We start from the raw sequence: 12,755 nt of genomic DNA, 5'->3' as shown, positions 1-12,755 counted from the left end.
AGACAGCAAAATATATTTCTGAAAGGGGGAGGTGAAGCTGGAGAATAAATTATATCAAATGATCTTTCCAAACTTCTTTGTAAGACACAGTTTTTAATGAGTGGCAGAGATTGAATATTAAATGTTTTAAAGACTTTTATTGACAACAATTTTGCATTCTTTGAACAATTGGTTGTAAAATTTAATTTATCTGAAGTTCATTTTTTTCTTAGTTATTTACAAATAAGGCATTTTGTTCAATCCCGGATTCCTAATTTTTCTGGAATTCCCGAGGCAAATACGCGATGCATTTTTTTTTAACTACAATCTCCTTATAAAGACTTAATATCTCTTATTTACGACAGTGGCTAATTTAAGACAAGCCTCTTAGATTAAAATCAAGAACTCCTGGGAGCAAGAATTGAACCTTTTAAGGAGGCGTGGAATGCTATTCTTAAACTGAGTTACTCGACATCCTTTTGTGCATGACTTTGTCTATTACAATTTAAAGTGGTTAATAGAGCATATGTATCTAAAGTTAAACTGTTTTTATCCAGACATAAATCCTCGATGCCTCTCTAATTCGCATGTTCTGGACCGTAGAAAAAAAATGGAAGGAAGTTTTTCGAACACTGTTGGTTATTTTTAAATTAAAATTGGAAACTAATCCTTTAATAGCTCTTTTTGGAATATTTCGTGGTGATGAAGTTAGACTAAGTTCAATTCAATGCCACATTTTACCCTTTTCTTTGCTAATGACCAGACGTACAATTTTGATTAAATGGAAAGACGATATGTCACCTGCATATGCCCAATGGTTAAGGGATATTATGTCTTGCTTAAACTTGGAAGAAAAATACCATAGATATACTGATATTGATTCAAATATCAAATTCCAAACAATATGGGGCTCATTTATGGACTATCATCGTAACCTTAAGAGTTGGTGTTGATTATGCCACTTGAATTTTTTTTTAAATGTCAAGCTTCAACCTTAGGGGAAGGGTTTAGAATCTGTCTTAACCATATAACCATTTACGGAGCGGGAACAGGCCATGTCGGTCTTTCGAGTCCGCACCGGTTCACTAGAACAACTCCACTAGCTCAAACCACCCGCTCACCGCCAATAACCCATCTTTGTTCTTTTTCTTTTTTGTTAGGTTCTATTTCTATCATGGTGTTTGTGTAATTGTACCTCTGCATTTCAATGTATGATCATTTTTGTAACTTTTTAAGTAGTTCTGTGGCACTGAGATATTAATGATATTTACTGATATTTAGTCAATAAAAATTGACTAAATATCAGTAAAATATTTTTTAAAAAAGGAAAAAAAAAATATTTTATCAAATATCAACAGTCATTCTGATGAAAGCATCTATAGTTATGCATCCTGTCTATATATCTCTGCAGTTTCAGTGAAGCCTTCAGGTTGAATACTGTAGTGACAGTTAGACATTCCAGCCAGGATAGCACAAAAGAAAGCTTTAGCATCATAGACCATCGATCTTCAGCCTATTTTTTTTTGCATAAACCAAGCATACAGTATGAGTGATTCAAATTGATATTGACCCATTTTATTGGAGTATGCTTTGTCTCAGTGAATTCAGGAGGAAAGGCTTCAGGTTTCCAATTGAAGTGACACCCCGATTTCATCATGGAACATAAATTCACTATTTGTTTTCTTTCAATGCAAGTTAAATAACTTCAAGTGAACTGACATGGTTAATTTATTTTAATTAGTCTGATGAAATTTAAAACCGAACTAAAAGCAGTAGTCCAAAACTTCTCTTTCAGCATTGGTGCCCTATTACTGTACATGAGCGCAACAGAATCAGAATTTATTGTCATAAACATGTCATGGAATTTGTTGTTTTGTGGCAGCGTCACAGTGCAAAGATATAAACTAGATCACAAAATAAATAAAAATAGTGGAAGAAAAAAAATGATAGTAAAGCAAGGTCTGTGGTTCATTGTTCATTCATTCAGGAATTTGATGGCAGCGGCAAAGAAGCTGTCCTTGCGCCACTGAGTGCTGATCTTCAGGCTCCTGCACCTTTTTCCTCCTATGTTAGCAGAGTGAAGAGCTCATGACCTGGCCGGTGGGGGTCCTCGAGGATAGAGGCTGATTTCTTAAGACTTTGCCTCTTGTAGATGTCCTCGATGGAGTGAAGACTGATGCCCGTGATGTCACATTAACGACACTCTGTTTCTTGTCCTGAGTATTGGCACCATACCAGACAGTGATGAAACCAGCCAGAATGCTCTCCACGGTCCACTTGTAGAGGCTTTTGAGAGTCTTTGGTGACATACAGAAACTCCTCACAAAGTATAGCCGTTGGCGAGCCTTCTTCATGATTGCATCAATGTCGACATTTATAGCTCATGTAATATTTTGGCAATAGCTAGTCTTGCAGATTTTAAATTTGTTGCTTATTTTCAGATCATGTACTGACCATTTAAACATTTTGGCGCAGCTGGGGCAGGCTTGAATTACTTCAACTTGATTAAAGGATAATGTGCCTTGGAGACTGGTTGCAATTCATAAATTGCTGAGGTACCAAGTTTTTTTTAAAAATGGCTGCTTTAAGGGATTGCTCTAGGGTTGATATGCATTCCTGCTGTATCTCAGGAATAGGTGTGGTGATTTGTTTTATGAGTGAACATTTTATATCGATATCACAGATTGCAGTAAACTTTTCCCAAAACAGGCTTGCCTCAAACTAATCTAATAACTGGTGGGTTCCAAAGTAGATCTTTCACAACTAATTATTTCAAAATTAAACTTCAAGTAAAACAAAGTTTTGGGTTGAAAAACAAAACACCTTTTAAACCTAACTGTCCTTAATGCCCTTTTAATTAAAATGTTTATTGTGATGTGTGTCAAGATACAGGGAAAACATATTTTATGCATGCTATCCAAGAAAGTCAACCCATACTTAATTACCATAGTTCGACCAATAATAAAACAAAGCTGCAGGGTATAATGTTACAGTAAATCAAAGTGTACAGAGTATGACAAAAAAAGTGCAGGGTATAGATAGAAGATCAGTTAAAATGGTGCAGAGGGAAACGTCTATAAACGTCTATAAATGGTGCAGAGGGAAACCAGCCAGATCACATGATCTGGCTGGTGATACATCCACATGTCAGTCATGCAGAGATACAGCCTGGAAACAGGCGTGAAAAAGGAAGTCTGCAGGCGCTGTGATTGTAGTCAAAACACTGAAATGCTGGAGGAACTCAACTGGTTCCAAAGCATCCATAGGAAGTAAAGATATATTACCGAGGTTTTGGGCCAGAACCTTTCATCAAGGCGCGAATGAAAATAGACAAGTGTCTGATTTAAAGGCTGGGGAAAGAAAGGAGGGAGGAGTACAGCCCAACAGACAAATGATATCCACAGACCTTGATTGGATATGCTAAGAGGAAAGGTGAGGATTTATTTTGGTTCTGTGAAAGGAGACAGAGGGGAAAAGGGGATAGAGAGAGAGTGCTAGAGGAAAGAGGACAGTGGGAAGAAGATGGGGGTGGGGTTTCAACAGAAACCTGAGGTCGATGTCCATGCCATCCGGTTGGAGGGAGCCCAGATGGAAGATGAGGTGTGGTTCTTCCAATTTGCGGGTGGTCTCTGTCTAGCAATGCATGAGATCATGGACATTCATATCAGCAGGGAATTGAAATGGGTGGCCGCTGGGAAATCCACACTATTGCGGCGGACAGAGCTGAGGTGCTCATCAAAGTGATATCCCAATCTGGGTCCAGTCTCTCCATTTTGCAACTAGCATACGTGCACACACCCTTAAATTTGTAGCTGCATCCAGTACTTGAAACACCCAACAGCCTTTGCCCAGCTTACTCCAGTTTCACGATGCTGACCTCCAGGCTGATTTGATCGAAAGTCTTTCCCTCTTTGTTGCCCAGAAAGGCCTCATGGCCATACTTTAAATTGGCCAAGTCCTGCCAGTGTCGCCTGGAGAGAAGTTGGCTGCCATACTACAGGGCTGTGTTCAAACCTGATGGAACACACCCTTTTTTAAAAAATAAAGTAGAGCAGAAGGGGAAGTGTTTTCCTACTCCTGGGCTATTGCAGTAGTCATTAAGTGCCTACAGATGCTGGAATATGGAACCAAAAAAAAATTGCTGGTGGATCAGTGAGCCAGGCAGCCCGTGTCAAGGGAGATAGAAAGCCAACAGTTTGGGTCAAGACCTTTCAACAAGGCTGATATTCAATTAATTGGATGGAGCAACATTAGAAGCAACATCTTTTTGTTGTCTTCACCAAATTCACTTTTCCACCTTTTGGACCAAGCAGAATTCTAATTTCTTTTTGAAAAGAGAGTGCAATTGCTGGGAGTGCAATTTCCTGTTGTGATATTTTCCTTTGTGTTGTCTACATTCATCATGTGATCTGTGGAAAACGTCTATAAATCTTGCAGTGAGAGTTTTTCCAATGAGGAGCGAGTGAGAATTCTGCATTTTTTTTAAAAATGGGGAAACAGAACTTAAAGTTCTAAACCGGCCCTTCCCCTCTGGATCTCGACGGGACACCCCATTTCGGATGAGGCAGAAACAACCACCAAAAGCTCAACGCTGTAGAATGCTTCTGAGTATTGAAAGTGTAGGGATGAAATTCAGTCGTCAAAGGGGGTATAAAACAAGCTGATAAAATTAAAGAAAACTCCATTGTATTATTGGGAGGGAAAGAGCAGAACCATTTGAAGAAGAAAACCAGCATGAAGCTGTAAAATACTGTTATGAATATTTTGCAACTGCCTGCAAGGAGTGATAATGGGCATTGATGTTAATAACAGGGTCTTGGTGAATCTGGCTTGCTTAAAGCTGATGAATCACTAGAGCCCTGAATACGCTAGCCCAGACTGGTTTACTGTTCTCAAATTCTCTTGAGAAAGGCAAGGAACACTGGGAGGTTGCTGGTGTGGTGCTGGCTGCCTTATAAAAGGAGAAATAGCCTAAAGTTGTTCGGCAAATTGTTGGATTAAAAACTGGAAGTCAGCATAAATCAGTACTTATGGCAGTCGGCTCATACTTATTAAGTGATGTGTCCGACTGATACAAACTTTTTTAAGGAGGTCCAATGAGGCTATTACAATAATAAAGTACAAGTGGATTTTAGAAAGTCATTTGATTGAAGTTCCTCAAAGCAAGTTGCTCAAGAGCAGGCATGAAATGGATCAAATGGAATTTGGCGAGATGGATTTAAAAATTGAATCAGTGGCAGAAGGCAAAGGGCGTTGTCAGTGGGAAGTTTAAAAGATTAGCAGGTAGGATATCCAGTGGTGCAGCATTCGCTGTTGTGGCATTGCCTTCAGGTACCACCACAGCTCGGAGTGGGGGCGGGGAGTGAAGGAGCCAGGTGCAGATCGGAAGGAGCATATATGCAGTGCCACGCTGCCGGGCTGAAAAGGCCCCACTTTTGAACAAATTGCTTCCAATGTGGCCAGCAGTGTTGAAGGGGCAAGAAGCAGGACCTGGCCACAGCTCTAATGTGGAGACAATTAATCTTATGAGTATATATATAAAAACATTGTCAGTAATGAAATCGAGTTCAGAATGACAGCTAGAATCCCAAATGATCCAAGCATATTTCTCAATAGACTCTCCTGGGGTAGATTTTAATTAAAGATGCACTTTGCTGGCATGGGAAGGAGGGGTTCTGGCATCACCCGTCTCAGCAGAGAAGGAAGAGATCAGTTCCACAATCCTTCCAATTGTTATCATGATTAGGACCAGGCCAGTGACCAGAGTGGTGGCTGTAACCGTGGGAATCGATGGAGGTTGGCCATTGAGCGGCTGTCATGAGTAACGAGTCCAAATAGGGTTAGGAGGAGCATCCTTGCATGCCCTCGAAAATCTCGGCACTAAAAGTTCCCTCAAAACTTTTATGGGTGTCAGACACATTACCAGCTGGCATGATGGAATATTTGAAGAAAAGGGAAAGTGTATCAGGAGCAAAGTAAGGGAGATTCTGTCAGTGAGCTGCCTACGACTTCCTTGCAGAGGCCATGGGAATGTCACCTGCCATTTCTTTTCCAGCTGCTAGCTACAGTCTCACCCTGCTGCTAGATCAAATTAAAAGCAAATGTTTTACTGCATCGGTGTGAATGTGGAGGTCAACGTGGATCTTCGCATACCCCAATCATTTCTTTCAGCAATGTTATTAAGTAAACATGGTTGTAAGAAATTCCTTTTCTACCCCCTCCTTTCAGAGACTAACATTGGTCGCTGTAGCTCGTCTCCATTATGGATTGATATAGAAAACCCCTCATTTTTTTACCCGGCTCCGTAGCTTGGCTTTCAGAGCAAAGATATAGTTGGCAGAAGATTTCAGATTCATTCTCGGAATAACTACATGACATCACAAGCAACCCTGAGATTCTTCTTTTCTGTGAGTGAGGCAGAATGACCATTTATTGGCAGTGCAAAAAAAAAACAGTACATACGTAACAAATAAAGAAATGTAAACAAACTGACTGGCAATAGAGGAGGAAATACATGCAAAAGTAAGAATCCTTAAATGAGTCCCGGATTTCAGATTTTTTGTCAGACAACATACTTGATACAACCCCGAGATTCTTTTTCCTGTGGGTGAGGCAGAATTACTGCTTATTGGTAATGCAAAACAAACTGTACACAGTGTATTACATATACACAAGTAAAGAACTATAAACAGATAATTAATGTAAACAAACTGTGCAATGCAGAAAAATCAAAAATAATCAATAAAGTGCACAAGTAAAAGGTCCTTAAATGAATCCCTGATTGAGTTTGTTGTTGAGGAGTCTGATGGTGGAGGGGGAGCAGCTGTTCCCGAACTTGGTGGCTCCTAGACCTCTTTCCTGATGGCAGCAGTGAGAATAGAGCATGCACTGGGTGATGTGGATCCTTGATGATTGCTGCTGCTTTCCGACGGCAGGGTTCCCTGTAGATGTTCTCGATGATCATACCAAACCTCCTGAGAGAGGTTGAGGCGCTGATGTGCTTTCTTCACAATTACATTAGTGTATTGGGTCCAGGACAGATCGTCCGAGAAGAAGAGCCCTTCATTGGATCAGGCATATTTTTATATCGACCAGCACCTACCTGTATGGAGCGTTAATTTCTACCTCCATGCTACTCAGAATTGATTAAAATGAAATGCTTTTAATTGTGGTCAGAAACAAGATCATGTGTTCAGTCCTGCTTTTGTGCCTGATGTCATAAGTGGCCTCTTTAAGGGAGGTTGCCAATTTAGGAAAATCCAGCACAATGTGCTTCCACTACTGTTCATTTTAAAATACATCAGTGCAAGATTATAATCGCTCAAACTTTTCCAAGTCATTAAGATATTCTTTTTAATCATGTACCCATGCAATCAAAACTCAGATATTTGTGTTAAAGGAAATCAAAATGCATCAATGTCAAACATTGAAATCAGCGTCTCATTGTATGGAAACTGCACTGGGTGTGTCAGAGTCATGTAGAGGACAGGATGGATAAGGATGACAGATTCCCTCCTCTGAATGTTGTACGTGAAGTTGACAGGTAGTTTTATGGTTACTATTGCTCAAACTGAGGATTTTTTCCGAGCATTTCAGATTTATTTCGTTAGTTGAATTTAGGCTGCCACGTTGGATTTGTCCTTCCATAACCATATAACCATTTACAGCACGGAAACAGGCCATGTCGGCCCTTCAAGTCCGTACCGGTTCATTTGAACAACTCCACTAGCTCCTCCGCAAACTCCTGAGGAAGTAGAGGCTTTCTTCATGATGCCATTGGTGTGTCATAAAGATCAAAAATGAAAAATGGGAAAAGCTATGCGCCGGAACTATGAGAAATACAATAAACACGAGGTTACTCATGATACAATATAATTGCGATTTGCCAGGTTGAGTTGGTGGTGAAGAAGGCGAATGGAATGTTGGCATTCATTTCTAGAGGGATAGCGTACAAGAGCAGGGAAGTAATGTGAGACTCTATGGGACACTGGTGAGATCTCACTCGTGTAGCGGGTCGAGCGACTGTGCGGTTAGACGGTCCGAATCGCCGCCCCAGTGGGCCGACTCAAGATGATGCGGGTCCCCCTTCACTCCCGAGGAGAAACCCACGGTTGATGCTATGTATTGCCCAGGGGACCTCCCCGCTTCCGAGTGGCGCACTGCCAGCCAGGGAGTGACACCGAGATGCACTGATGTCATTTCCGGAATCTGGCGTGCACGTCACCGGAAGCGGGTGTTCCCTTGCCGCTCTTTGACGGCAGCGCTTCATGTTCTCAATGGTGGGCAGGGTTTTACTTGGACGGTATCCATCCCCAGCGCAAAACACTGTGCAGTTCTGCTTGGGTGTAACATTATGGGAAAACCCAAGAGGCTCTAACAATTAGCTGCAAATGTTATATACGCACCCAATGTGTAGTCTTGCCTACACTCTCAGTAAATTTAAAATGGGCAAATATGCAAACACTCTGGACACCTGCCAAACTTTCTCCTGAATCTGTCAAATCAAAGTGATATAAGGAAGGCACAAGTGGGTCTTTCAGTTGGCAGAAGGAGATTGGTATCCCTGACCATAACTGCACCCTTAGGATCTAGGAATAGCTAATAACGAAATGACACAAAATCTCAGAAGGAAAGGCACTGAGTAACTTTCGTCCCAATGTTTAATTTTAATTCATTGTACACAGGAAGTCTGGACCATTGACATTCACAAGCAACCAATTCACAAACAGCTAAACAAAATCAACCCACTAACAGACACAACAACACATCTGACTCAGAACTAAAGGCTGAGTTACGGAACCCAAGCCACAGGAATGCAGCCCTGAAATAATAGAATACACAAGCCCCTCAGGCCAGGCTACTGGAATTTATAATGGAACCAATGATCCAAGACCGAGACTGGAAAAAAAATTAACATTCATAAACAATGGAAAAAGGGGAAAAGAAATATTTAAAGGTCCAAACCTCATGGCACACACACATGAACTAATGATTAAAGTTGATGAATTAATTTTTGTGTGTATACCTGTGTGCAGAGCAGTTGGTAAATCTTCCAGTTGAACGAAATCGCTCAAGAAAATGTCCAGATGCCACTAAAAATTGGATTAAAGTAAAAAACAAAGTAGCCTATATTTTTCATTGAAACTAATGGTGATGTTGTCACCATCCACTGTGAGGCTGCAGAATAAATCAGACTGCAGAGTCCAGATTGTGTGCACATGCATTCCAGTACAGAAATCGGGAAGTCATGGTCAGGTTTATTATGGGTCACCCACAGAGTGAACAAAATTTGACCCTTGAGCCATTAACCTCTTGAAACTGGCCATTTTTAACCTTTCAGAATATTTGCTCTGGACTGGGTCTGCAGTACAAACATCAGTACGAACCAGCTGGTGGTTGGGTATAAAACCAGCTCAGGAAACAGACATGGAGTATATGTGGCTATTGATCATCCCTGAAAACAGGGACCTATTGCCCTGACAGCTATAAGCCAACCACATACATTGGTCTCCAATAACATAGGGACATTTATTGAGTGTGATCTAATCCCAATAGAAGCAATTGATATAATGAGCTTTTTCTGCATGAAATGTCAATGGACAAGTTCCTCCATGTTGATGACTGTAAAAATATCAAACTTGATACCAGCTTCAGTAATAATTGGTGCATTTTTGGGTAGATTTACAAAAGTTTTGGAACAAGTTACAGGAGTTGTTCTGAAAAATCCAGACTTATTTTTATTAAGAAATATTGAAGGAACAAGGCCTAAATTAAAATGATCAATATATCAATTGAAATTTGTTAAAATACCATTAGTGGGGGCAGGGAAATGTATTGCATTTACTTGGAAATCAGACATATTTCTAGCTATGCCAAGATGTCATGCAGAAATTCAAAGTTGTATTCCTTTGGAAAGAATTACATATAGTTTGAGAAAATAAATACTCTATGTTTGTGCAAATTTGGTGCCCGTATACCCAAATTATAGGCTTAAATTTGTAATTATGTCCTCTCTGTCCCTCTAGAGCAGATGTTTTTCTTTCCACTCACATACCACTTTAAGTATTCCCTATGCCGTTGGTACTCTGTGATTAGGAAGGGATTGCTTAAGGTGGTATGTGGGTGGAAAGAAAAAGTTTGAAAAACACTGTTTTAATCGTACCGAATTGACACGTTATGTGCACCGTTTCATAACTCCAAAGGAAATGGGCCAATGACAATCTTTCAAGCAAAATATTTCAGTAATAATTGGGTCTAGAGCAGTGATTCTCAACTTTCCCTTCCCACTCAAAGACCAACTGAAGCAATCCCTTACTAATCACAGAGCGCCGATGGCATAAGGATTACATAAGGTATGTAAACCACTGCTCTAGACTTGCGAGATTCCCCTCTTCATTGTAATGAAGATTTTTATTCATGTATGTTAGATTACATTACTTGGTGCAATCCTAAAAAAAAGTCTTTCTTTCTTTTACATTTATATAGCTGTATTATATCTTTTATGTTGTAATGGAATATTTGGGAGATAAATTGGTAAAATTAGAGTAGGTTACATACATACACTTTAAAACAGATCTTATTTGAAATATTGAAGAATTCATATTCAGCAAATTTACCAAAACTATGGAGAATACTGAGCACCACAAGTGGGTGCTAATTGAAATGACTTAATTAAAGCAACAAGCAGGAGATGATCTGGCTGTTAAAAGTTCTTTGCAAGGGTTTTGACAGAGGGCACAGAAAGGTCACTCTTGGGTTTTTGTTTACCTAAAGACAACAGCTTGACCAAGAAGAGTAACTCCTGTTGTTTTCTGGAGAAGGTCAGGGGTTTTGCAAGTGAGAGAGTCACATGGGCTTTCTGGCAGTTGGAGAGAGACAGACAGACAGACAGCTGAAACAAGCAAGAGAAGTTGGTTGGAACTGAAACAAACTCCAGAACAGCAGATGGCTGGAAGTGCTATCTGTCTGATGTTTCTCTTGGAATAACAGGAACAGAAAGGAACTCTGCGATAGCCTGAAAGAAAGAGGTTATCATCTGGAGAACCCAGGTGGGGCAAGTTTCATCAGCAAGGCATTGAGGTGACTAATGGTGGGAACAACAAATCTCTCTCTGCAAACCCTATGAGAACCTTCCTGAGCGGTAAACATTGACCTTTTGAACACCAAAGCCTGGTGAACATTATACGTGTTAAATTCTGTGCACAGAATAAGAATTGCCTGCAACCAAAGAACTTGGAAGAATGAGAAGTGAGACTGAACGGTGAACCAAAGAACTTTTCTTAAATTTACACGCACATCACATACACATGCACTTAGAATTAGAAGGGGGTTAAGTTAAGTTAATAGAGGCAAGTTAAAGTTGGATTCTGTTTTCATGTTTAAAGATAATTAAAACTATTTGGTGGATGCCTATTTCTGCTGTGTTTTGGGGTCCTTTGGGCTCGTAACAATGTTGACTATGATTATTTTTTATGGAGGGGGGTTTTGGGAGGTGGGGTGTGTGAATACCATCATGTATATAACTTTTCATTTGTTTTTCTTTGACATTTGTATTGCTACATTAGATTACTGCATGTATGGAGAAAAGTTTTAAATAAAACATTAAAAAAATAATTGTTGCATAGAACACTTTAAGCAACTTATATTTATATTTGCTTCAATCCTTTTATTGATTTGTAGAATGCAAAATTTTAAACTCCATGATTTAAAGCCATTTATTTCTATTTCTGAATTAAATATCTACATGATGTGTTTTTTTTCTGAATGCTTGATTCCTTTTTGTTAATCTTTTGGAAGCAATTAATGTGACATTTACTGAGGAGAGAGTTTCTCAGTAAATATTCCTTGCAGTAAGCTGAGATGTTTTAATAGAATGGAAATTCTGATTTTTATATATTTATGTTGCATTTCTTAACTTTCAAATGAATCCCACATGAAGAAATCTGTTTGATTATTCTTCCACCCTGCAGGCGTCTTGCAGGAAATGGTTTGACAGACATCCCCATGGGAGCATTTGATGGTCTTTACAATCTTAAAATCCTGTAAGTAAGCCTTTCCTTTATTTAAAAATGTTTGTAGTTTAGATCATTAGAATTTTTTTGTTGTTGATGTATTAACCAATTCAAATGCCAAAATTCTGATGTCCAGCACACCATTATGTTCTGATTCCTTAAGTCATTCTGAGGTTGAGTCATTGCAAAAATGTTATGATCCAACACAGTCGATACTGCTGTTCAGGTCATCTCCAACTTATGACTGTAAAGGGGACCGAAGGATCAGTCGTATCTCGGAACGAAGGCAAGTCAGATTTGTGCCCATGCGTGTGGAGTACCAAAGTCTTAAAGCAAACTTTTTAAATAAATCTTTTTTTATCGTACATTTGACGATAAAGCTTCCTGAATATGTCGATTAACCTTGGCAAATCTTCCACATTCTGGTTCATGCTTACCTTGTTAGTCAACGCTCCACTGTCCCGGGGCTGGGCACGGCCATCTTGATTCCTGTGCGCAATTCTTCAATTGGCGCATGTGCGAACCTTCGGTGGGTTCATAGAATGGAGTTTGGTAGGTGCATGCGCAAGATTTAAGCACATTGACAGTGTATTGAAATCACATCCTTAACTCTCAGACTCCCACCTTTCCCTTGATCTCTGCAGACCAGGTTTAGCACTTTCAAACTGAAGAGCAAATACATTTGGTAATAAATTTGGGCATATTACCCATCCAAAGCGTTCTTTCCATTTCATTAACTCCCAGAGGAGTCAAAGTTTGTCCCCA

At 39.7% G+C, this 12,755-nt stretch overlaps 1 protein-coding gene across 1 annotated transcript in view; it reads left to right on the top strand.

Moving 5' to 3' along the window:
* The window catches only part of LOC138746152 (leucine-rich repeat-containing G-protein coupled receptor 5-like), a 123,463-nt gene that overhangs the window by 45,501 nt on the left and 65,207 nt on the right, over positions 1-12,755 (top strand). The window contains exon 3 of the mRNA XM_069904067.1: positions 11,949-12,020. Within this exon, the coding sequence (XP_069760168.1) occupies positions 11,949-12,020 (72 nt within the window). The remainder of the gene's footprint in view (positions 1-11,948; positions 12,021-12,755) is intronic.

This window comes from Narcine bancroftii, chromosome 11 (assembly GCF_036971445.1).
Source record: "Narcine bancroftii isolate sNarBan1 chromosome 11, sNarBan1.hap1, whole genome shotgun sequence".
NCBI lineage: Eukaryota > Metazoa > Chordata > Chondrichthyes > Torpediniformes > Narcinidae > Narcine > Narcine bancroftii.
This window is presented reverse-complemented; position numbering and strand designations above follow the sequence as displayed.